General features: G+C 32.6%; 6 protein-coding genes across 7 annotated transcripts; 3 read left to right on the top strand and 3 right to left on the bottom strand.

Annotated features, from left to right (window-relative positions):
* The first annotated feature begins 52 nt into the window (after window positions 1–52).
* elc-1 (Elongin-C) lies at window positions 53–3,005 on the top strand. The gene is made up of 2 exons (NM_001393280.1): window positions 53–233; window positions 1,368–3,005. Exons 1-2 carry the CDS (start codon window positions 56–58, stop codon window positions 1,562–1,564), a joined length of 375 nt encoding a protein of 124 aa, NP_001380023.1. The 5' UTR covers window positions 53–55; the 3' UTR covers window positions 1,565–3,005.
* Window positions 3,006–3,126: 121 nt separating this feature from the next.
* Window positions 3,127–7,894, top strand: Y82E9BR.14 (Glycolipid transfer protein domain-containing protein; the record flags this gene model as incomplete). Its single annotated transcript, NM_001027787.5, has 4 exons — window positions 3,127–3,298; window positions 4,995–5,178; window positions 6,277–6,436; window positions 7,535–7,894. 4 exons carry the CDS (start codon window positions 3,127–3,129, stop codon window positions 7,712–7,714), a joined length of 696 nt encoding a protein of 231 aa, NP_001022958.1. The 3' UTR covers window positions 7,715–7,894.
* Window positions 7,895–8,003: 109 nt separating this feature from the next.
* Y82E9BR.22 (ATP synthase subunit epsilon) lies at window positions 8,004–10,782 on the top strand. The gene is made up of 2 exons (NM_001027794.4): window positions 8,004–8,058; window positions 10,529–10,782. The coding sequence occupies exons 1-2, from the start codon at window positions 8,005–8,007 to the stop codon at window positions 10,682–10,684; spliced, it is 210 nt and encodes a 69-aa protein (NP_001022965.2). The 5' UTR covers window position 8,004; the 3' UTR covers window positions 10,685–10,782.
* Window positions 10,783–10,979: 197 nt separating this feature from the next.
* pals-18 (Protein containing ALS2cr12 (ALS2CR12) signature) lies at window positions 10,980–12,451 on the bottom strand. The gene is made up of 4 exons (NM_001027793.4): window positions 12,305–12,451; window positions 11,911–12,249; window positions 11,706–11,864; window positions 10,980–11,306 (listed from the first exon to the last, which is right to left on the bottom strand). The coding sequence occupies exons 1-4, from the start codon at window positions 12,338–12,340 to the stop codon at window positions 11,070–11,072; spliced, it is 771 nt and encodes a 256-aa protein (NP_001022964.1). The 5' UTR covers window positions 12,341–12,451; the 3' UTR covers window positions 10,980–11,069.
* A 1,331-nt stretch (window positions 12,452–13,782) lies between these two features.
* pals-19 (Protein containing ALS2cr12 (ALS2CR12) signature) lies at window positions 13,783–15,303 on the bottom strand. Of its 2 annotated transcripts, none has more exons than NM_001347299.2 (5): window positions 15,168–15,303; window positions 14,770–14,872; window positions 14,623–14,723; window positions 14,156–14,456; window positions 13,783–14,106 (listed from the first exon to the last, which is right to left on the bottom strand). In NM_001347299.2, the coding sequence occupies exons 1-5, from the start codon at window positions 15,275–15,277 to the stop codon at window positions 13,924–13,926; spliced, it is 798 nt and encodes a 265-aa protein (NP_001334220.1). In that variant the 5' UTR covers window positions 15,278–15,303; the 3' UTR covers window positions 13,783–13,923. The 2 variants fall into 2 exon arrangements, with proteins under 2 accessions (NP_001334220.1, NP_001040888.1); NM_001047423.3 differs by having other exon boundaries at window positions 14,770–14,848; window positions 15,168–15,302.
* Window positions 15,304–15,841: 538 nt separating this feature from the next.
* On the bottom strand, window positions 15,842–17,273 carry pals-16 (Protein containing ALS2cr12 (ALS2CR12) signature). Its single transcript, NM_065002.6, has 5 exons — window positions 17,163–17,273; window positions 16,963–17,112; window positions 16,585–16,914; window positions 16,379–16,537; window positions 15,842–16,165 (listed from the first exon to the last, which is right to left on the bottom strand). The coding sequence occupies exons 1-5, from the start codon at window positions 17,250–17,252 to the stop codon at window positions 15,938–15,940; spliced, it is 957 nt and encodes a 318-aa protein (NP_497403.5). The 5' UTR covers window positions 17,253–17,273; the 3' UTR covers window positions 15,842–15,937.
* Window positions 17,274–25,390: the final 8,117 nt, after the last annotated feature.

The following is a 25,390-nucleotide window of genomic DNA, read 5'->3' as shown; positions in this document are numbered from 1 at the left end:
CAAAATCCGCTTTTTCCCTCAATTTTCCCCCATTTTAATCGATTTTTCCTTCAGAATGGCGGACCAAAACAACGCAATTCAATGCGATCAGGACGCAGCTCAACCGAAACAGTATGGTGGGATCGAGGGACCAACGTCGCAGTACGTGAAGCTCGTCAGCAGCGATGATCACGAGTTTATCATTAAGCGGGAGCTCGCGCTTACCTCTGGAACCATCCGAGCCATGCTTTCAGGTAGAAAATCGCTCCAAAAACTCTGAAAATGACAAAAAAAAAATCATTAAAAACGACTTTTTTCGTCGAAAAATCGATTTTTTCGTAGAAAAACTGAGGTTTTTTGCATTTTTCACAGAAAAAACTGATTTTTTCTACATTTTTCGAGAAAAAAACCCAATTTTTCTGCAGTTTTCATTAAAAAAAATCCAAAATTTTCAGAAAAATTTTGAATTTTGCGTGCGGCGCGGTCGCGTCGCGGCTCCCTTTCGCATTGGAGCGCACTTCCTTTTTTTTTTCTTGGAATTCTTCAGTAATTTTCCATGAAAAAACAGATTTTTTCAGCATTTTTCGTAAAAAATCCCATTTTTTCAGTATTTTTCATTAAAAAAAGCCAAATTTTCAGTAAAATTTCACGAAAAAAACCGATTTTTACAGCATTTTTTCATGAAAAACCCGATTTTTTCTACAATTTTCACTGAAAAAAAAAACCAAATTTTTAGCATTTTGCACTGTGAAAATGCAATTTTTTCAGTAATTTTCCATGTAAAAACGCAAAATTTTCCGAAATTTTATGTGAAATGTCATGAAAAACTGATTTTTCCATAGTTTTACCTGAGAAACACCGATTTTTTCTACAATTTTAACAGAAAAAAGCCAAATTTTCAGAATTTGTCATGTAGAACCGCGAAATTTCCATAATTTTTCAAGAAAAATGCCATTTTTTTCAGTAATTTTCCATGTAAAAACGCAAAATTTTCATCATTTTTCGAGAAAAAACCCAATATTCAGCATTTTTCAGTAATTTTTCAAGAAAAAGCCCGGTTTTTCAACATTTTTCCATGCAAAAACGCCATTTTTCAATCATTTTTCACGGAAAAAAGCCAATTTTGTTTAGCATTTTCCGTGAAAAACCCCGATTTTTCAGCATTTTTCACTGTAAAAATGCCATTTTTTGAGTAATTTTCCATGAAAAATTGATTTTTTCCACAATTTTCAAGAAAAATCCCATTTTTACATTGATTTTCAATGAAAAATGCAATTTTTTCAGTAATTTTCCAACAAAAAAATTTTGATTTTTCAATTAAAAATTGCTCTAAAAATGCCTTAAACAATTTTTTTTTTAAATTAAAATAAAAAAATTCAAATTTCCAGGCCCCGGAGTGTACGCCGAGAACGAGAGCAACGTCGTCTACTTCCGTGAAATTCCATCGCACGTGCTCCAAAAAGTGTGCCAATACTTTGCCTACAAAGTCCGCTACACCCACGCAGCCACCGAAATCCCAGAGTTCCCGATTCCACCAGATGTCGCGTTGGAGCTCCTGATGGCCGCCAATTTCTTGGATTGTTAATTTAATTTGAAAATTGTGTGCTGAAAATTCCGTTTTTTCTCCCATTTTTTCCCTGAATTTCCATCATTTTTCATGAAAAAACCCCGAAATTTCAGTATTTTTCATGAAAAAACCCCGAAATTTCAGTATTTTTCATTTAAAAAAACCCGAATTTCGATAATTTTTCATTTAAAAAAAATCGAATTTTCATAATTTTTCATGAAAAAAAAACCCGAATTTTTAGTATTTTTCATGAAAAAACCCCTAATTTTTAGTATTTTTCATGAAAAAAACCCGAATTTCCGTATTTTTTCATGGAAAACCCCGAATTTCCATAATTTTTCATGAAAAAAACCTGCATTTTCAGTAACTTTTCATGACGAAACCCAGAATTTTTAGTATTTTTCATGAAAAAAAAACCCGAATTTCCATAATTTACCATGAAAAAAACCCGAATTTTTAGTATTTTCCATGAAAAAACCAGAATTTCCATCATTTTTCATGAAAAAACCCCGAAATTTCAGTATTTTTCATGAAAAAACCCCGAAATTTCAGTATTTTTCATTTAAAAAACCCGAATTTCGATAATTTTTCATTTAAAAAAAATCGAATTTTCATAATTTTTCATGAAAAAAAAACCCGAATTTTTAGTATTTTTCATGAAAAAACCCCTAATTTTTAGTATTTTTCATGAAAAAAACCCGAATTTCCGTATTTTTTCATGGAAAACCCCGAATTTCCATAATTTTTCATGAAAAAAACCTGCATTTTCAGTAACTTTTCATGACGAAACCCAGAATTTTTAGTATTTTTCATGAAAAAAAAACCCGAATTTCCATAATTTACCATGAAAAAAACCCGAATTTTTAGTATTTTCCATGAAAAAACCAGAATTTTCACTATTTTTCATTAAAAAAACCCGAATTTCGATAATTTTTCATTAAAAAAAAATCGAATTTCCATAATTTTTCATGAAAAAACCCGAATTTCCATCATTTTTCATGAAAAAAAAACCCGAATTTCTATAATTTTTCATGAAAAAAACCCGAATTTTTAGAATTTTTTCATGAAAAAAACCCGAATTTCCATCATTTTTCATGAAAAAACCGATTTTTCAACGTTTTTGTAGAAAAAAAAGCGAAATTTCCATAATTTTTTATGAAAAAACCCGAATTTTTAGTATTTTTTCATGAAAAAACTCAATTTTCCCTCATTTCCCCCAATTTTTGACTCATTTTCCTGTACAATCTCAACTGCGCCGCCCGTTTCTTATCATTTCGAATTTTTTTCTATATAAGGACGAATCGTACGCACTGTGGGACACGATTTTTCAGTGATTTTTACTCTAAAAATCGATTAAAACTCGCCCAATTATCATTTTGAACAGAGCTGTGTTAAATATATTTAAATATTTAAATAATTTTCCCAATTTCTTGTAAAAATACACGTTTCATGATGCAATTTCCTCATTTTTCTTCTTTTTATTGTAAAAAAGTGGAATTTCATCCATTTCTTACCTATTTTTGCGAAATTTGTGCCTAAACTCCCCCGTAAAAAGCCAAAAAAACTCGAAAATTTTCAAGATGACGTCATCATCACCAGTGGTTGCTGTGGAGCCAAATGACGTGGCAGATTCACCGGGACACGAGACGTACTTCGCGAAGCCGGAGCACTTTTTCCCACATCTCACCGATGATGGGAAAATTCCGACGGCTCAGTTTTTGAGCGCTTGCCAAGGAATTGCTGATTTTGTGTGTAAGGAAGCACACAAATTTTCATAAAAATTGAATTTTTCATGAAAAATCCGAATTTTTCAGCATTTTTTACCGAAAAAATCGAATTTTTAAAGCATTTTTCATGAAAAAATCGAAATTTTCATAAAAAATTCACCCAAAGCATGAATTTCGCATGCGGAGCGGTCGCGTCGCGGCTTTTCGAATTTTTGACTGAAAAATACTTGAAAAATTGATGTTTTTTTGCGGTTTTCCGGCATAAAACTACTGAAATTGATTTTAAAAATTAGGGTGCGGAGCGGTCGCGTCGCGGCTTCAGTTGGCATTGGAGCGCACTTGCATTACTTTGAATTTTTAGATTTTTATGAAAAAATCCGAATTTTTCGCCATTTTTCTTGAAAAACTCCAAATTTTTCAGCATTTTAGATGAGAAATATGAATTTTTTGGCAATTTTCAAGAAAAATACGATTTTTTTTTCGTGAAAACCGTAAATTTTTCAGCATTTTTAATGAAAAATCCAATTTTTTCGGCATTTTTCATGAAAAAATCGAACTTCTGAGCTTTTTTATTGGGAAAAAACCGAATTTTTCAGCAGAAGTTTGAGTTTCGCATGCGGAGCGGTCGCGTTGCGGTTCTCCGTGGCAATAGAGCGCACTTGCATTGCTTTGAATTTTAAGGATTTTTTCGAGAAAAAGCCGAATTTTTCAGCATTTTTGATGGAAAAACCAAATTTTGAAGCATTATTCGAGAAAAAAAGAATCTTTTCCAGTTTTTTTTTCATGAAAATCTGAATTTTTCGGTATTTTTCGAGAAAAAACCGAATTTTTCATCGATTTCCGCGAAAAAACTGAATATTTCAGAGAAATCCCGGGTTTTTAAAAATTTCGGATGGAAAAACCGAGTTTTACAGCATTTTTTAAAAAGAAAACCGAAATTTTCATGAAAACTTCAGCGAAATTTGAAGAATTTCGCGTGCGGAGCGGTCGCGTCGCGTCGCGGCTTTCCTTGGCATTGGAGCGCATTTGCGGCGCTTGAATTTTCTGTTTTTTCTTCAAAAACCCAAATTTTTACCCATTTTTCATGGAAAAAACCGATTTTTAATGCCAATTTTGAGCAAAAACCTTGAATTTTTAGCTTATTCTATGAAAAAAACCGAAAAAATCCGAATATTTTGGCGATTTTTCGAGAAAAACCGAATTTCTTGCATTTTTCAGGAAAATCCCCGAATTTCTCAGCATTTTTTCGTGGAAACCGTAAATTGTTCAGTATTTTCCGAGAAAAAATCCAAAATATTCGGCATTTTTCATAGAAAAACTGAATTTTTTTTGGCATTTTTCGAGAAAAAACTGAATTTTTCATGGAAAAATACAAAAATTTTGATAAAAAATCCAAATTTCTCAGAATTTTTCGGTGAAAACCGTAAATTTTCAGTATTTTTCGAGGAAAAAACCAAATTTCCTAAAATTTTTCATTTAAAAAACTGATTATTTTTTGCATTTTTCGAGATGAAACCGATTTTTCAGCAGAATTTTGAATTTCGCACGCGGAGCGGTCGCGTCACGGCTAGATTTTTCACTATTTTCATGAAAAAACGCAACATTTTCCGAAATTTTCTATAAATATCATGAAAAACCCGATTTTTTAGCATTTTTATGGGAAAAGCACGAATTTTTCGAAAAAAAAATCCAATTTTCAATACAAATTTCCAACTTTTCAGCATTCCTCGGCGCCACGTTCAGCCTCGTTCGGAAGGATATTCAAGGAAATGTGGACAAAGTTCGAGTTCGCTTCGAGAAGGATCAAGAAGGACAGAAGTATCTACAGCAGTTGATTGACGCGGATCTTGCTGAACACGGCGGAAAGTTCGGAATTGCCACCGAGGGGCTGTTGTGGTTGAAAAGGTGCAGAAAATGGCGAAAAATTGAGTGAAAATTGGCTAAAATGTGCCAAAACTTGTAAAAAAATTGAAAAATCCCAGGTTTTTTTACATAAAATTCGAGAAAAATCGAAAAAATCGAAGTTTTCCAATTTTATATCGATTTTTTTTCAATTTTTGGCGTAAAAATCAGTTTTAAGCCTAAAATTCTAGTCAAAAATCGGATAATTCCTGATTTTTCCAATTTTAAGTGATCTGAGAGCTTGAAATTGTACTGAAGCTCACATTTAACGTAAAATTCGTCAAAAATTTGAATTTTTCGGTCTTCTGAACCACTAAAAGCTTATAAAATTGAAGATTTCGATTTTTATATCGATTTTTCCAATTTTTTGGCTTTCACAGCTCAAATTTGTCGTAAAATTGTTGAAAAATCGAAGTTTTCAAATTTTTCCTCGATTTTTTTCAATCTTTGAAGCAAAAATCATGTTTCAGGTTTCAGGTTTTATCAGGTCAGGTTTTCAATCAGGTTTTTTAACCCAAAATTTTAGTAAAAAGTCAAAAATATCGATATTTTCAATTTTAAGCTCTAGGAGCATGAAAAGCTTATATTTGACATAAAAATCTGCAATTTTTGCCTAAAAATCGTCAGAAATTTGAATTTTTGGGTCTTCTAAGCCACTAGAAGCCTAAATAATCGATAATTTCGAATTTTATGTCGATTTTCTCCAAATTTTTAACGCAAAAATCAGTTTTAAGCCCAAAATTATAGTAAAATGTAAAAATACTGATTTTTCCGATTTTAAGCCATCAGAGAGCTTTAAAATGTGCTGAAGCTCACATTTTACGTAAAAATCAGCAATTTTTCGGTAAAATTCGTCAAAAATTGATTTTTTCGGGTCTGAAGCCTGAAAAATCGAATTTTTAGGCCATTTTTTCTGAATTTTTCACATTTTTAATCAAATTTTCCATTTTTTAGCCTAAAATTCAACCTAGAAGTTAAAAAAAAACTGATTTTTCCAATTTTAAGCTCAAATTTGACGTAAAAATCTGTAATTTTTGGCACTAGAAGCCTAAAAAATCCGAATTTTCAAGCCATTTTTTCTGAATTTCCCCAATTTTCCAGAGGACTTCAATTCATGCTCGAGCTGCTCACCGAAATGGTCACCGCCTACAATTCAGGCCTTCCACGTGATAAAACCGAGGATTTGAGTGGAGCTGTGGCGACCGCCTATGGAAAATCACTTAAAAGACATCATGGATTTATAGCCAAACAGGCTTTTAAAGTATGGAGCAGCATTTTGAACATTTTGAACGAAAAAAAAATAAATTTTGCAAAAAAAATTTTTTTTTCACTTTTTTTGAAAATTCTGAAAAAGTTAGCTAAAATCTTAGAAAAAAAATTATAAAAAAGTTTTTTTTCGAATATTCGAAATTTTTCTAATATATTTCCGAAAAAACAAAATAAAAAAATAATAACTTTTTTAAATTCAAATTTTAGAATATGATAAATTCCAATTTTTTTTTCTAAATTTTACCTAAAAAGTTGAAAAAAGGGTGATTTTCTAATAAAATTCATTAAAAAAATCGATTTTTTTTTGAATTTTACAAAAAATTTCAGAGAAACACGAAATTTTCAACAAAAAAATTTCCAGAAATATTATATGATTTTTCGAAATTTTTCGAATGAAATTTTTTTTACAAGTCGATATTTTCAATTAAAAATATGTTTAAACTAGTTTTTTTTTTCAATAAAATTCAAAAAATGCTCAAAATTTTTATAAAATTTAAATTTTTAAAATTTTTGATATTTTCGAATAATCATTAACAATAAGCTCGAAATTTTCAACAATTTGAATTTTCAACAAAAAATTTGTTTTTCATACAAATTTAAAAAAATGAACTAGAAATTTGAAACTTTCAAAAAAAAATTTTTTTTCGAATTGTTGAAATTAACTTAAAAAACTCGAAATTTTCTACAAAAAGTTGGAAAAAAAGTCTGAATTTTTTAAATTTTAAACAAATTTCCATTTTAACCAAAAATTGAAATTAAAAATTAAAAATTAAAAAAAAATCAAAATTTTTACCTTAAAAATTAATATTTCCGATTTTTTGTAAATTTTCAAAAAATATTTTTAAACCTTAACTTTTTTGACAAAAAATTAAAAAATTGGATTTTTAAAAATATTTTTCGAATAAATTTCAATTTTGAACCGTCAAAAATTGATTTTGTTTTTAATTTTGTAAAATTTCAAAAAAAAAAATTTTTTTCGAATAAAAGAAATTTCATTGCGCAATTTGTTCAATTAAGCACGTTTTTCGTTTTTTTTTTTCAAACATTTAAAACTAATTTTTCTCCCAAAAACCCAAAATTTTTCTTCCAGGTAGTCACAATGGCCGTCCCTTACCGCCGTCAAATCCTAAAAGCCGTTGCTTTGGGCCAAGAAGGGCTCGACGACGTCTGTATTCATCATATCCAGTGCCATTTGGACAATTTCCGGCTTAACGTGAAGACACTGGTGGATTATTATATTGAGAAGAAGCTCGATACGCCGGATGTATAAATTTTTTGATTTTTCGCTGATTTTTCCCCACTGATTTTCGCCTATTTTTATGCTCTTTTTTGCTCAAAATATCATTTAATTTATTATTTTTACCCTCCTGAACCCCAAATCCCCAAATTTTATTGTGATGTGCTTCTTTTTTCCTGTAAATTCCTTAAAATGTACGCTTTATCATGTAAAAAATCCTTTTTATTTACGAAAAAAAAAGACGAAAAATCGTTGAAATATCTGCATTCTTTTGGAAATGTTCCAAAATTTGGAAATTTCCAATAAAATTCAATATTTTCAGAATGCCGTTCCGGCTCTTCCGCACATTTCTCAACAATGAGAAAACGATTCAGCAGGTTATTTTTTAGGGGAAAATGAATTGGAAATTTCTGAATTTTTAGGCAAAAGCTTTGAAAAAAATTAAAAATTCAGTTTTTTTGCGATAAATTTCGAAAAAATTTGAACATTTCTAAAAAATTTGAATTTTTTCTGAAAATTCTGGAAATTTCGATAATTTCAAAAAAAAAATCATGACATTTCGTAAAATTCGATTTTATTTTGAAAAAATTAGAAAAAATGGAATTTTTTTAAAAAAGTTCGAAAAATTCTGGAAAATTCGAATTTCTTACTGCAAAATTTTGAAAGTTTCAAATTATTTTTGAAAAATGCGAATAAACTCTGGCAAAATTCAAATTTCTTTTAAAAAAATTTTAAAAATTAATTTTTGGCTGAAAATTTTGAAAAACCCTGAAAAATTCATAAAATATCGGAAAATTCAAATTTCTTTCTGAAACATTTGAAAAAAAAATTCGAAATTTTTTCAAAAAAGTTTGAAAAATTCTGAAAAACTCCATTTTTTGGTTGAAAAGATTGAAAAATTTCAAAAAAATCAAATTTCTTTTTGAAAAATTTGAATTTATTTCTGAAAAATTTGAACAAATCTAAAAATTCAAACTTTTTGGCTGAAAAATTCGATTTTTTTCTGTAAAAATTATGAAAAATTCTGATAAATTTTAATACAGTGCGCGCGCTTGCTATAGGACCCCCCCTAAATTTTGGCAGTATTGAAAAACTCCAAATTTTTCGTTGAAAACTATTATGATATTTGAAATCAGGGTGTCGAAAAACCTATAATCCCATGTTTTCATGTATTTATCATAAAAATTGAGAGCACCCGACCAATATTTCAAAAATAAGGCCGCGCGTTTGCTATAGGACCCCCTCAGATTTTCGAAAATTTTCACCGAAATTCTCGATTTTTCGAGTTTTTATGAAAAAATAAGTTTCAAAACTATGTTTAATTACGCTTATAAAGAGAAATTGTCCCTATTTATTACTTTTCAGAAAAATTCAAATTTCGATTTTTACTGATTTTTTACATTTTCAGATGTTTAAGCCCGAGAAGAAGCTCACGTGCCACTTTTGTGCTTCAACTTCTATCACCTGATTTGAATAGTAGTTTCGCAGAACTTCGTAAATTTTGAGCTGATTTGGACAACTTAAACTCATTTTACAGCACAATTTATGCGAAGCTTTTGCGCTGTTTTCAACTAACAAACTCATTATGGGCTCATAACTGAGCTCTCTACTGATAAATATTTTCGACAGTTATCAGAGCATTTACCTGACACGTTTTGCTAACTGTTTCAGGCATGCAGTCACTGAGAAAAAAATTGCTCAACCATCTACTGTGATCGAAAATTCACTCAACATAAAAAAGCTTGAGAATGTACTGCAAATTGAGAACTCGAGATTCGTCGCCTGTAGATGGTTGAGCAATTTTTTTCTCAGTGACTGCATGCCTGAAACAGTTAGCAAAACGTGTCAGGTAAATGCTCTGATAACTGTCGAAAATATTTATCAGTAGAGAGCTCAGTTATGAGCCCATAATGAGTTTGTTAGTTGAAAACAGCGCAAAAGCTTCGCATAAATTGTGCTGTAAAATGAGTTTAAGTTGTCCAAATCAGCTCAAAATTTACGAAGTTCTGCGAAACTACTATTCAAATCAGGTGATAGAAGTTGAAGCACAAAAGTGGCACGTGAGCTTCTTCTCGGGCTTAAACATCTGAAAATGTAAAAAATCAGTAAAAATCGAAATTTGAATTTTTCTGAAAAGTAATAAATAGGGACAATTTCTCTTTATAAGCGTAATTAAACATAGTTTTGAAACTTATTTTTTCATAAAAACTCGAAAAATCGAGAATTTCGGTGAAAATTTTCGAAAATCTGAGGGGGTCCTATAGCAAACGCGCGGCCTTATTTTTGAAATATTGGTCGGGTGCTCTCAATTTTTATGATAAATACATGAAAACATGGGATTATAGGTTTTTCGACACCCTGATTTCAAATATCATAATAGTTTTCAACGAAAAATTTGGAGTTTTTCAATACTGCCAAAATTTAGGGGGGGTCCTATAGCAAGCGCGCGCACTGTATTTCCATAAAAATTTTAAAAAATTCAAATTTATTTCAGAAAAATCCTGAAAATCTTAAAAATTCAAATTTCTTTTTGAAAATTTTAAAAAATTCGAATGAATAAAAAAGTTTGAAAAAATCTGAAAATTCAAACATTTTGGATCAAAATATCTAAAAATTCGATTTTATTTCAGAAAAATACTAAAAATTCGAAAAAAAAAAGTTTGAATAAATTCTGATAAATTCAAATTTTTTTACTGAAATTTTTCAAAATTCTGTAAACTCACTGATTCAAGTGCTCCGCTTTTAAAAAAAATCTGAAAAATTCGAATTTTTTTCGCCGCAAATTTTACTAAAATCCAATGCAATTAATTTTTTTTAAAAACATTCCTAAAAATCCAAATTTTCCAGTTATCCGAATCAGTGCCTGTACGTCTTGCCGCCAAGGCAATCGTCCGTGGAATGAAGCAAGTCGAGGAGAAGGTCGAAAAAATCGATGTCGGCAAAAAACTCAACAGGCTCAAATCGCTATACGAGGAAGAATATCAAAAGGCGCTGAAAAAATGACATGACCCAGGATTTTTAAGCGAAAAAAAATCGATAATTGTCGAGCTATTGAGCCATTGTATAGATGTGTACTGGTTAAAATAAAATTATTTCAATTATCGACTAAATTTTCAAATTTTCCTCAGTTCTGACCTTCCTCGTTGAATTTTTCGCGCTCCATTGACAATCTCGTGTGCTCCACATGGACAAATACATTTACTTTTACAACTAAAATCAAGCCACGACGCGACACGCAACGCGCCGTAAATCTACCCCACATCTTCCATTTCAATAGGGAAGCCAGAAATCCGTGTAAAAAGGATAAAATTTATCATAAATATAACAAGTACCGGCAAATGTTTAGGCAGTGAGAAAACACATCAGCATACACATATTATTTATGTTCCTAGCTATCCGCATTAAGCTTCGCATTGGGGCTCACTACATGCTCCAGCTTTAGCTTATTCATTTCTCTGCCTATAAAAGTTTTCAGTGCGGAAAAATCGCTGTACAATGTTTTAGCCTTCTTTCCGTACTGTATGATCCCGTCGTAATGTTGATTGGAAATTGCATCGGCCAAATGATCACATATCAATTTAATATCTTGTTGAGTAACAAGGACGTCCATTTGGGATGCAAAATTCTGCAAAATATGTATAAAAAATGAGATAACTGGAAATTTGAATTTTTAGAAAATAAATTACAGGAAGTTTAAATAGTCTCGAAAATTAGAATTAAAAAAAAAACTTAATTTTCTGGAATCTTCAGGCAGGATATTCAAAAATTTGAGCCACACGGTAGTTTTCACTGTGGAAATCGAAAATTTCAGGAATTTTTTCGATATTTTATGAAAGAAATTAAAAATTTTAGAAATGTTCACAAAAATGTCAATTTTACGAAAATTTCAAAGTATCAGTATTGGAAATCCCTTGAAAGTTGGAATTGTCCGGCCTAAGCCTAAGCCTTAGCTCAAGCGTAAGGCTAAGCTTAATCATATTATTAAGCCAAAGCCTAAGCCCAAGTCTAAGCCAAAAAAACCTACTGAACATGATTCATATAGTGTAGGTGATGTATAATCCACAAAAGAGTTGAACACATCCAGGCTTCTCTCGAAATTATCTATTTCACTACGAATACAACTAAAACTAGAATCCAATAAGCCAAATCCAAAAAATGGAGTTTCACCGTGTAATGAGCAACACTGTAAAAATTATATTCAAAAGATTCAACAAAAACTTCCAGCATACTTCACTCGAAATTTTGCCAAGATGATTTCGGATCACATCAAACGAATTCTGCACAGGCCTCAATTTTTCAAATACCATCCTTGCGATTTCGATACTCAGCCTGGTTTTAGTAATCCATAGATTTTCCTTAATACGTTGTTTAGCCTCATTTTCAAACATTTCCTGCTCCTTGTCCAATTCCCCTTGTAACTCCGTGATCTGCTTCAATAAGCTCTTCGTAAGCTGCCCATATCTAGAAATCTCCTCCGGCTCGGCTCTGTCCACGACGTTTTGTAGTGTTAAGCAAATGGCTCTGAGTGGCTGACCTTGAAGAATGTTATTGAATTTCGAGATAAGGTTCTGGAATTGAATCGGGCGATTTGTTGGGAGTTTCTTAAAACAACATGTAACATACTAATTTCATACTATATCCATCATTCCTAGCGGCCATCCGGAACTCGGCAATTTGTCGTTGAAGTTTTACCCGAAATGAGTTCAGCTGGTGCACGTCAGCATCATGGGCCCCAGGATTTACCCGGGGATCGCCGAATATGGGATTCAGCTGTAACATACGGACAATTACAATAAAACTCGAGCCGCGACGCGACACGCGACGCGCCGTAAATCGACGCCAGCAGTGGCCGTGGGGAGTTGTACACCAGGGGTGGGCGGCTAACCGTTTTTTTCGGCTAACGGCTAATTCGGCTGAAGCCGTGTTTCAAAATTTTCGGCTATCGGCTAATTCGGCTAATTGGGAAAAAAGTCGGCTAACGGCTAATTCGGCTAATATTAGCCGAGTTAGCCGGTCGGCTGAAATTCGGCTAATTCGGCTAACTTATCAGTTTCAGATTTTTTTTTGTTGATTCAGCAAGTTTTTCACTAATTTTGTGGGTTATCAAGTAAGTGACAATAATTCAATTGGTAACAGAAACAAAAACACACTGAAAGCAATTAAACAATAATAATTTGTTGTTAGCCGAATTAGCCGAATTAGCCGAACGAATATTTCGGCTAATTTGGCTAATGTCTGCTAATATCGAAACTCGGCTAACGGCTAATTCGGCTAATCGGTAAAAAGGTCGGCTAACGGCTAATTCGGCTAATATTAGCCGAATTAGCCGAATTAGCCGGTCGACTAATTCGGCTAATTCAGCTATTAGCCGCCCACCCCTGTTGTACACGCTCTTCTCAAGTGTTCATAATTATTAGAGCGCACTCGCGCGGCACCTCACGAACTCCAGAATTCGCGGGAATTTTTGGCTTCTATGGAAATTATTTTTAATTTTTTTATTTATAATATTGTTGAGAAGCACCATCCGCATTGAAAATGTGTAAAATTATGAAATTTGGCCCAAAACGGAAGATTTTACACAAAGGATTCATTACAGTCTTTTAAAAATGTATCAGGATCGTCAGTTTTTCGATTTATGTGCCGTAAAATATGTCATTTTGTAGAGAAAAGTCTGTTACACAAAAATCCTTGTTTGAAATTCTAATTATTTAATTTCTAATGTGAAAATATTCAACAATTTTACGTTAATATCTTATTTTTACAATTTTTTAGTATTTAATAAAAACAATTTTAAATTTTCAAACATGGATTTTTGTGTAACAGACTTTTCTCTACAAAATGACATATTTTACGGCACATAAATCGAAAAACTGACGATCCTGATACATTTTTAAAAGACTGTAATGAATGCTTTGTGTAAAATCTTCCGTTTTGGGCCAAATTTCATAATTTTACAAATTTTCAATGCGGATGGTGCTTCTCAACAATATTATAAATCAAAAAATTAAAAATAATTTCCATAGAAGCCAAAAATTCTGGATTTCAATAATTTCGCAAAATTGAGAAGACACATTTCTACACGACATCTAAGACCCTGTAAATAATGTCTTAAAATGTTAAATCAAACAGAAGTTGAGGTCAAAATATAAACTACTGCAACATATTCACAGTGTGATGCAAAAACAATAGCAAGCAATTTAAAACATTTAAAAATGATTCATGTATAACAAGGAATTATAGTCCTAATTAACAAGTTTCTCAGACGCATGAGCCATTCCTCGTACGGCCAAACGTAAGGGTTTCAGATCTCTCTTGTAAAGTTCCATTCTCTCGGTGTCCTTATTGTTATAGGCTCTTTGAAAGTGAATGCATAATGCGCGGAGGTTCGTGTCGTTGACAATACCTTCAATTTTTATGATTTGTTCCTGTAATTTATCACATAATACTTAATCAAAGGTAGGCATAATTTCACACCGAAATATTTTCAAAAAAGTCTTGATCGAGATAGTTAGATCGTAACATGAATCGATCTAAGTACTCGGACTGCTTATTGAATTCCTCAATTTGATGTTCTATACTGTCGGAGAAATGAATCGAAGCTTCACATTCCAAATTATGATCTAATTCACGCTCGATGATACGTAAAATGTTGATCAGCTTCGCGAATAACTCTTCGACTTCCTTTTTGTTTTTCAACTTGAAATTAGCAATGCAGTTTCTCTTCTTAGTTTCTAAATCGCGGATTCTTGAACTGTGTTCCTTATCCAAGTATTCGCTGGAAAATAAAATATAAATTTGATATTGTATTTTTGTAGGATACATATTCTAATGTCAGCTGCGACAAAAAGATTGCACGTAGGTGAAGCATGCAAATTTGAACCAATATTATAGTAACTTTTTTACAGTCGATTTGAACACTAGTGCATTTGATTTATACAAACCTCTCATCGTCAAAGCTTTGAAGAATATCCAGATCGTTTCCTTCTCTGACCTCTTGGAACTTTTTCACATCTCTCCTCGGGTAATAGTCCTCTACTCTTAACTGCAAAATTCTTATAAATTTTTAGAAAAATCATCAATTCCCTCACCTCTTTTTCATCTGGTCGATAATCCCGTATGCTTATTGTTTTTTCCATGAAAGATGGTATTGCACTTTGTTGATGTCTACTGTACATTGGGATATTGGAAGATCTGCTTTCTACTTTCAATATATTCGGCCTGCTCAGTCAAGAGCGAGTCACGGCAACATGGTCCAAAACCATGCCTAATTAGTAAACCATAACTAAATAGCTGAAAATCATTGCTAATTAGCCTTTTTTGCTAATTAACAATGTTTTTTTGCTAATTTAGCAATGGTTTTAAGCTATTTAGTTATGGTTTACTAATTAGGCATGGTTTTGGACCATGTTGCCGTGACTCGCTCTTGACTGAGTGTATTTAAAATTGAATATATTTTCAAGTTTTTAGGTTTCAACTTTTTTCTTACACTTCTTTTCCGGGCTCACGACTGCTGGAAAAATAGTTCGTTTCGTCTGACTGAAATGGGATACCACTAGAAGATGATACACTGTGGTGGTTGGAATAAGGGTAGCTCATGTCTGTGTGTTGATGATTCTGCAAACAAATTCAAACATTATTTTTCGAAGAAACAATAGAGGTTTGTATTGAGAGAGGTCTGCATAGAATTTTATGTGGATTTATGTGGATTTTATGTGGAACATATTTGAGCACCCAAAACAGGATATTAAATCAATTTAACAATCAATCAATGTATAAGGAATGCTATATAAAGAGGACGACCTCAAGTAAATTGAACAATAAAACATGTAAGTTGTACTAGAGAAGACAATTTCATAAGACAGAGCACGAGAATACGATTGATAACGCTGCATCGTTCTGTTATCACGATAGCATTAGTTTTTTTGTATATAATAATAGGGAAGACTTTTCGGGTGGTCACAAAAATTACATGGAAGCTTTATTACAACAAATTTTTCAAAATTTTCGTAGTCGGCACCAATTCTTGAAATTCATTTTAAAGGTTGGAACGTCCGAAGCAAAGTTTTGTCTAAAATGAATACTTAAAATAACTATAAGTTTCTAATAATAATTTCAATTCCTCGGAGTTATTCATCATACTTATTAGTTAGCAAAAACAAGAAGTGAAGATCATTTATTAGAGCAACCGGTAAAAAATGAGTGATGTTGTTCAAACTTAACAAGTATACATTTAAAACATTAAAAATTCCTAAAATCTTAGAAAAGCCGTGAATTTGGCGTCACGATGTATTCCAGCTTCAGCTTATTCATCTCTTTTCCAATATTTATCCTCAGCTTTGAGAATTCCTCGTACAACGTCTTAGCTTTCTTCCCGCAAAGTATGATCCCGTCGAAGTGTTGATTTGCAATTGCCTCTGGCAGATGAACGCAGATCGTGTATATTTCCCCTTCGGCAATCAGGACGTCCATTTTTGCAGCAAGCTCCTATAAGGAAGATCGAATTTTCAAAAAAATTTGTAACCCTGTTTAGGTGCAACAAATGACTTTTTTCTATAACGTTGTTCTTGTGCCAGTCAATACCGAGAATATATTTTCTATGACAGCACACATTTATATTTTTATTGATTAGTGTACTTTTTGTCTGCATAACTCTTGCTATTGGCTATCAGATTTTATCAAGTACTAATCAACGCTTACCGAGCACGATTCAAACAGCTGCCGTGACTTGTATTCCAAAAATGAGTTGAAATCATTTAGTTTCGCCTCAAAGTTTTTGAGTTCATCGTCCAATGATCTTAAACTTTCATCCAATAATCCAGCGGTCACACGTGGTGCTTCACCGTATAACGGACAACACTAAAAGGTTTTTTATAGAAACATTTTGAACGATGGTACTTACTTACATGATTTGAAATTTTATCTAGATGGTTTCTAATCCCATTGAATGAATGAACCAGTGGAATAAATTTTTCAAAGACTAGTCTCGCGTTCTCTATTCCTTGCCGGGTCTGATCAACGGATAGACTGTTCTCGGTCCGTTCCCTGCTCTCATTTTCCACTTGCTCATTTTCCTGTTCAAAACTCCTTTGCAGATCTGCAATCTGCTGTAATATGTTCTTCGTAAGCCGACCATATTCACAAATTTCATCTCTATCCCCTGTGTTCTTCAATGAGAGGCAAATGGTTCTCAATTGTTGTCCTTGTATGATAGTGTTGAATTGCGCGATGAAGTTCTGGAAAGCAGAAAGAAATTGTCAATGTTAAATAAATTCAACTCTTACCAACTTAGCAAAGCTAACATTTCTATCATAAGAGATCTCTCGAAACTTGTCAATTTGTAGACGAAGTTTTTCTCTCAGCAAGTCCAGCTGTAAAATGTCATCATCATATGCACCGTGGTTTGATTTTGGTTCGCCGATCAGGGGATTAAGCTGCAAAATTTCAATAATTTCAAATTCCAATAATAACTTCTTCAACCTACCAAGGTGTTGATGTTCTGCAATTTGTCAATGATTCCATCCACTGTTTCATTGATTGCGCAAAACTGTGCAGAAACGTTTCTACACAGCATGAGGACCCGTGATGTTTCTATAAGCTTTTAATCTTTTTAAAATGTTAAAAAAAAGCAGCAAAAATATGACATAGAGACTTTTATTAACCGCGTGTGTTCTAGGCGCACTTTCTTTCAAATTAGAATTAGGGAAAGTAGAGAAATATTATACAAACCCAGTCCACCAATCGATAAAGGGGAGGCGATCCCCAAGTACCTACGTTTTTCCAGTTTTAATACTTCCTATAAGTTTTTTCTTAGGAAACTGTTGATGCCATTTGATTTCAAATGTCTAAAAACCCCTGTCCGAAAATTTTAAGAAAAAATATCGAAAACTAACAAAGGTTATTATGCAAAAAAAATAATCTGCAAATTCTTAAAGGTGGAGTAGAGTCGAAAATTTTTTTGCTTAAAATGACAGAAAATGTACCCTAATAACCGAATATAACTGTAAAAAAATTTAAAAAAAATTTCTAAATTTTTTATGATTTTTTTAATTTTTCAAAAATCAAAGAAACGGCTGACGAAATTTGAATTACCGCGCAAATGAGTGACGTCATTTTTGATATTTTCGCGTTCTCTGGCTAAATTCGTCGGTTTTTCTCGATTTTTTCTTCTATATTTGATTTGAAACATTGTTTGTCAATTATTTCAAATAGTTATTTTGAAAAAAAATTAATAATAAATATTAAATTACGGATTTTAGACCGATTTTGACATTTCTGGCAATTTCCTAAGGGTTTTCAAGTTTTTTTAACGGAAAAGTGGTTACATAATTGACAAACAATGTTTCAAATCAAATATAGAAGAAAAAATTGAGAAAAACCGACGAATTTAGCCAGAAAACGCGAAAATATCAAAAATGACGTCACTCATTTGCGCGGTAATTCAAATTTCGTCAGCCGTACTTCTTTGATTTTTGAAAAATTAAAAAAATCATAAAAAATTTAGAAAATTTTTTAAATTTTTTTTACAGTTATATTCGGTTATTAGGGTCCATTTTCTGTCATTTGAAGCAAAAAAATGTTTGACTCTACTCCACCTTTAAAGGAGATCGTCTCAATTGGACCAATCATTTTGCCAAATTTTTTTCTTCAAATACCATTTAAAAATATTTGAACATTAAATAGAAAGTTTTTCTCTGGCACGCCGCAAAAAATAGACTGCACAACTGATTTCCTCATTTGCTTTCGCGTCGCAATCGACCTCGCCCACTTCCCCTTATCAGCTAAATTATGATTCTTTTCAAAAATCTCATAAAATTAGTTGTTTTAACAAAAAATTTGATCCCTAACAGGGACCATATTTTAGACTTTTTGACCTAATTGCGATATTGTTTCATATTTTCCTAAAACTATGGACAGAGGGGTTTTTTGACATTGGAAATCGATTAGCATTAACAGTTTTCCGGAAAATCTTCGGGAAAGTATTGAAACTTGAAAAAAAAATTTTTCAACAATAATCAGAACTTTAAATTGAATTTATCTCGAAGTCGGTTAGTATTTAGAAAAAAATATGCATATGAACAAATTGCTACAGAAAGTTATCATATACCAAACAAGAACGACAACGAAACGACCCTTCTTATCTCTAAACCCCGTAATTTTCACTAGGAATCACTTATCACTTGGTCACATTTTAGCGTCTCACAATAATCGATGACTAATAGCTTATTCTACAAACTTTGCAGGGAATTACGATAGAAACAACACAAAATAATTGAGCAAACAACTCTCAGAATATCGATTTGTAAGTCTACAATTTTTTTTTTCAAAAAGTATCGTAACTTGGCATAGCCATTGTTGGTTTTTTGTCTTAAATTGCAGTGCTCGGTAGTAAGGAAATGAAAATAAACTGCAAAAAGTTCCGGGGAAGTACTAGAAAATGTGACTGACAAACGCGAAAAAGGCCACGTCGGGGCGGGGCCTTCACATAATTTTTTGTTTATTTTCTAAGTCTGCAGTTAGAAAGTTGAAACATAAATTAAAGTCGGCGGAACGCAAAAGAGAGAGAGAGAGAAAACTTAATAAATGTTTATCTACATAGTAGTACCAGCTCTCTTATTCAAAAGTTTTTTTCAGAATAACGTGTTACTTAAAACAATGACAACTTGCAGTTATATTTCAGTTAAGATTGCCACCTTATCAGTAGATCCTCTTTGAGGCGGGTCAAAAAGTGGGCGGGAGCCGATCAGACTATCCGGCGTCGGCGGCCAATTACAGATGTCATTTCAATCTTTTAATCGCAAACCTACGCAAACTTCTTAACTTCAATCAAAATATAGAAAGTCTGATCACAGCATAAGAAGCTATTTTGAGTTCAACGGAGCGTGTCCAAACGTGGTCACGGTGGTTCAGCTGCTAGATGGGTGCAAACGCGCTCCACCGAACAAACGCGTATAACTTGGTCAGGAAGTACAAAATCGAAAATTCATCACAAATAAAGATAGATAATTTCATTCCGGTCATTTCTTATATGCATCACAAAATTGATTTTGTGATGGTTTTCGAGATAGTAGCCAATATAGGTTTCCAGACTGAGTATCATGAACCAACCCATCTAGTTTCTGTGCTACCGTGTCGTAGGTCTGGCAAACAACCAGACGTGAAAACATAAAACAATCAAAGAGAGAAAATAGAGCTCTCCGGTGCGACACTAGCCGGAAAAAACCTTTTCTCATTTTTTGAGCTTTTTCTATTATCTAAACCTGACAAACTTTCAACAACTGTTATCAATCATTACCGTCCAAATAGCCAAATTTCGAAATTTGATGACTGATAAAATGTTGGCCAAGCTGGCTGGTGCTTTGAAATGGTTTATTTCCTTCTTGGAAATTATTCTCAACTATACTTTTTGACATTGTAGAATTTGGGGAGAAATAGTTAAACTTTGAAAGTCAAACAATTTTTAACTTCTATGTGTAGCTTTTGGTATTCACCATGAGACGTGAACCGCTATATTTTAATATTACGTGTTTATCCACAGATGAGAAAAATCGCCATATCTGCCGCGCAAATGAACCCGCGGGAAGAGACAAAACTACTGTAGTTTTTAAAAAATTTGTGTAGATTTACGAGCTATTGCGTCATCGTTGAATTTAATTTTGAGCCGCAATTTTTAATTTTCAAGCGTTTTTTCTAATTTTTTCTATTTATTTTGTGTTTTTTAAAAAGATTTATTCAATAAATAATTAAATTTCAATATAAAAACGTGTGAAACGCCTGAAAATTGAAAATCGCGACTCAAAATTCAATTCAACGATGACGCAATAGCTCGTGAATCTACACAAATTTTTTAAAAGCTACAGTAGTTTTGTCTCTTCCCGTGGGTTCATTTGCGCGGCAGATATGGCGATTTTTCTCATCTGTGGATAAACACGTAATATGAATTTTTCTAACCGTACCCTGTAATTGTGCTGAACACTACTGTTTTCTTCTAATAGTTTTTCATAGCTCCCCTACGAAACAATTAGAAAGTAGTCATGCAGTTTCTATTATTAAAATATTGCAGCTAATGAGAAAATGTTTAGAGTTGGAGTAGCGCCAGTGGGGATTTTGTTTAAATACATATATAATTATTTAAAACAACCGCAAATCATAATAAAACACTCCAAAAAATTGTCTTTTTTTTTATAAATTCCGGTCAAAGTATTGGCAAATTTCCATAATTTTGAAAAATATGAGCCTCCGAGAAAATCCAGAAGAAAATAAAAATTTCTATGTATTAAGTTGCAGGAGTTAGGTATTTAGTACTTAAATATGACATAAACTAGAGTGTCTTCCTAAACATAGACTAAAAGAAAATTTGATCTATTTTGAGGTTATCAATAAGTGCACATGTTACGTTACTTATACTATTACCGGTCCAGAGAGTGTAGATGTAGCGGAGACGCAGACATAACAACACCAAATTGGCGGGGCGTGGGAAACGGCAATTTGTGTCGATTTACGGAACATTAACGAATAGGAACGCTCCTTAAATCGTCACAAATCGGCTCGCCGCTTGGGTCCCGGGATGTCTGTGTCTCTTCAACTATCGACACTCTCTGGGCCGGTAATACTCACTACTATTCGTATTTTAGAAAGCTCCACAAACAATGTCTAGACAAACTGTTTCCAATGCATAATAAAAATGATCACTAGATAGTTTTAAATCACTTAATATGTGTTTTCTTTTTCGTTCTTACAACTAATGTATGCGGTAGAGCTTGCCTGCAACACAAAAACGGAGCTCTCAAGACACAGATAACGGGTTTTTTTTGAAGAACGGCTCAATGATCATGACGATTTACCAAACAAGAACAAAGATGATTTCTCTGAATTTTCAGCAATTGACAAATAACTCAACAAAAACGTGAAAAATTAGGAAAAATTATTTTTTGAACGAATAGTTGTTCTCTACTGATAATATTGTTTGTCTTTTATACGTTTTGCATTAACATCATTGTGATCGGTTTTGATATTTGTGTCTCTTTTTGTTCGATACTATCTCGTTTTCATTTGTGCTGAAATGTGAAATGTGAAATAATTCGATGGAAATAGTGAAACCATCTGGAAATGGCAGTGTTCTGATAGCTCTTAAAATGATTACATAGACAATACAAACCCAAAGCATCGGAATTTAAAAATAAACATTCTGGAGCAAATATGACCAAGTTCCGGAAATTTCAAAAATTTTAATGAAACATTTTTTTAATCCTGGGAGATCGTACTTAATGTTTAAATTTTAAAAATCTTCTTGAAAACATGCTTTTTCAACTGGAAAATAATGAAAAAGCTGCAAATTGGCATTTTTCTAATGAGAAAAAAAGTAATTTTCTATTCGTATACTCAAAGGTTTTTTTTTAATTTTCAGAGTCAGAGTTTCCCTCCGAACAATGCAGCCTTTATTGTTTTGTAGTCGCTGTCAGGATGGTGCAGATTATAATGAATCGATCATCAAAATTATAGTCTGCAAAAATATAGGAGAGTATACATAGAGTTTGATTGTGTTTTTCACCAATAAACTAATTTCTTATACCCGTTCCAGTTGTTCAAAATGTTAATTTCACTGAAATTCCGATTGAAACACGCCGAATAAATTAAAGGAAATTTTGTATAGTTGTAATTCTTGTGTTTTTGCCGAGATAGGTTAATAGAAAATTTTTAAATAAAAATGACTTTAAATGACCAAAGTCGAAGACGGTAATTGGCGCGTTTAATAAAATCTTCCCAATTTTTCAATTTTTTGACCTGTGCACTTGTATTCATCTCGACCCATTGATGTATTACGTATCCATGTGCGAGTGAGAAAAATCGCCATATCTTACGCGCACTGGAAGAGACAAAACTACTGTAGTGTGTGGGTTTACGGGCGATCTTCGAATTTAATTTCGAGCTGCAATTGTTCATTTTCAGGCGCTTTTCCTATTTTTTTTTTATTTTTTGTGTTTTATTTTCTTATTTTTTTCAATAAATAATTAAATGTATATAAAAAGTGTTTTTATGTTGTTGATGAGGAAATTCCCTTTTAAGCTTTTTTCACCCGTTCCTTCTTGATGTTCTTCTTTTTCTTGATAGTCTGAAATAAAGACAATTATTTTCAATTGATAGTCATATTTTCTCACCTATAACCTTCGAAAATCCTTGATTTTTCTGTGAAAAACCTGAAAAGGGAATTTCCTCATAAGAAAACAACATAAAAACACTTTTTATATTCACATTTAATTATTTATTGAAAAAAAATAAGAAAATAAAACACAAAAAATAAAAAAAAATAGGAAAAGCGCCTGAAAATGAACAATTGCAGCTCGAAATTAAATTCGAAGATCGCCCGTAAACCCACACACTACAGTAGTTTTGTCTCTTCCAGTGCGCGTAAGATATGGCGATTTTTCTCACTCGCACATGGATACGTAATAATTTGTGCAAACACCGTCACACGCAAAATTCTCGAAAGAAATCCAATAACGGCACTTTCAAAATTAAGGCAACTATTTAAGTTTGCATACATCCGGTATAAAACATTTCTGAAATACATAGGGGAAACCTTTTGTTTTTCGTTTTTCTCTTTCACTTTGTTCAATATCACCAAAGGAATTTTTCTCGCAGCGAAGAAGAACCATGGGAACCGAGTTCATAGAACCGCACTGAAAAATATAAATTTGCTCAAAATGCGCTTGGAAATCAAATTACCGTCGATTCAAATCTAGATTAAACCAAATAAAACATTATTTAAAAACAAATTGAGGGAAAATCGATTTCGAAAAAAAGAAACACATTTTCTGTAGTGCAAATTTTTTACAATTCTCGATTTTTTTAAAAACATCTTTTTATGTATCAAACCATGAAAGCGGTATTTTTCAACGCTAGCAATGAATTCAAAGTGTGGTGCAAGAATCGTGCGCAAAACTTTGAAACTCCGACCAGTTTTGATTGACGGAGCCTTACACATTTTCCCAAAACATCAAGGGAAACTTGTTGTACATAATCACCGAAATTATAAATTTAAATTCAAAAACAAGCTGTGAGGAGTGTGCTGTTTTATTTATCATTTTCAGTACTGTACAACCTAAAAATTCAATTTTCATAGCGCAATGGCACAAAATAACAGCAATTGGAAGCATTTTGAGAAACATAAATAGGATGTACATTGAAATAGAACAAATATGCACTATTTTTCTGTGAAATCTAAAAATTACTATACTTTGATAGTACTAAGATGCATTTTACAAAATAGGAGACCCATAATGTTTGTTTTATTTCCGATAAATACCCTGCCATTAGATATTTTTTGAAAATTCAAAAAAAAAAACGAAATATGCGTTCTTTGTATTTTCTGAACTAAAAACTGCAACCATATATTCAAAAAATCTACTGGAATGTGTTTTTCTGATAAATATTTCCTTATTCTCCCAAAAATATCGATGAAAAACAGGAAAAACACTTTCAAAGTTTCACTTTTGATTCAGAATGCAAGCGCGCCCCACTGCACACTTCAGGATTCTCATTGGTTAAAAATTCGTGCCCTAGGTTGCTGTGCGGAACAAAAACGAGAGAGACGACGATAAAGTGGAGCAAAAAGGAGAAAAAAAGAAAAAAAATTATGTTATCTACACATTTCATTTTCCTTAAAAGGGTTGTTATCACTTGAAAAAGTTTCCTGCACCTACGTCATTTTTCTACTCTTTTCGGATGTTCATATATTGCTTCAAAATTCTCATGTGTGAAAAATAGGGGATTTAAAAATTTTCCATGACTTCTGGTCGTGACGTTTTCTTTTATATTCTTAGTAATAGTACCGAGTACTATAATTTAAGACAATAAACTAGGACTGCTTAAAGGTCTAGTCCCTCTAGTGGGGTACAGTTTAAACAATTATTCTTTGAAGTATACTTTTTTGGAAAATCCCCGGAAAATGCAAAAATCGGGACCCAACATATTATCCGCCGACATCTCACGAGTTTCGCGGCTTGCTGTGTTTACCGTGACAGTTACTACGCCCTCATCGTCTTACGTTGCTGACGGCGTGCCGCACTGTCACGGTAAACGCAACGGGGTGCAAAACTCGTGAGATGTCGGCCGCTGATATTTTTTGGGTCCAGATTTTCGCATTTTCCCATGAATTTCCGAAAAATTTTTGCTCAAGACATTTTTGAATGTCTTACAACTTGAAAGGATTGTTTCGTTCCTTTCTAAATTAGTTGTTAGTTCCCAAAGTGTTCTCACTGGTAGATCATGCATAACGCGAGCCAGAAGCCAACGCACTGTCCTCCGGTAGCCACGGAAAGGTAGAACTTGGAGAAATTCCGTCAACTAATAAGTTTGCAGATTCGTAGTCTAAAACACACATACAAGTGTGATTCATTTTCTTACCATTATCAAAACAAAGCAGTGAGCACCCGTCATGTAGTGACATTGATTCAATACATTACTACATAATTATAGACCTTTCATAATACTCCCAGTTGGTTGCTCTGTCTTTATTTTTAGTACATTTTATAGACAACTAGCATGAACTTTTGAAACTTACTTGCGACCTCCTCAATGTTCATTTTCGAAACAAAACGTTTCAGTTATGAAATTTTCTAACGAAACTTCTTGAGCATAAAAGTACTAGTAACTCTCACACACGTCCGTTTTTTGGAATTTAGTGCCTCGTTTTTTCCAAATTTAACTTAC

The sequence above is a fragment of the Caenorhabditis elegans genome, chromosome III, assembly GCF_000002985.6.
Source record: "Caenorhabditis elegans chromosome III".
Lineage (NCBI taxonomy): Eukaryota > Metazoa > Nematoda > Chromadorea > Rhabditida > Rhabditidae > Caenorhabditis > Caenorhabditis elegans.
This window is presented reverse-complemented; position numbering and strand designations above follow the sequence as displayed.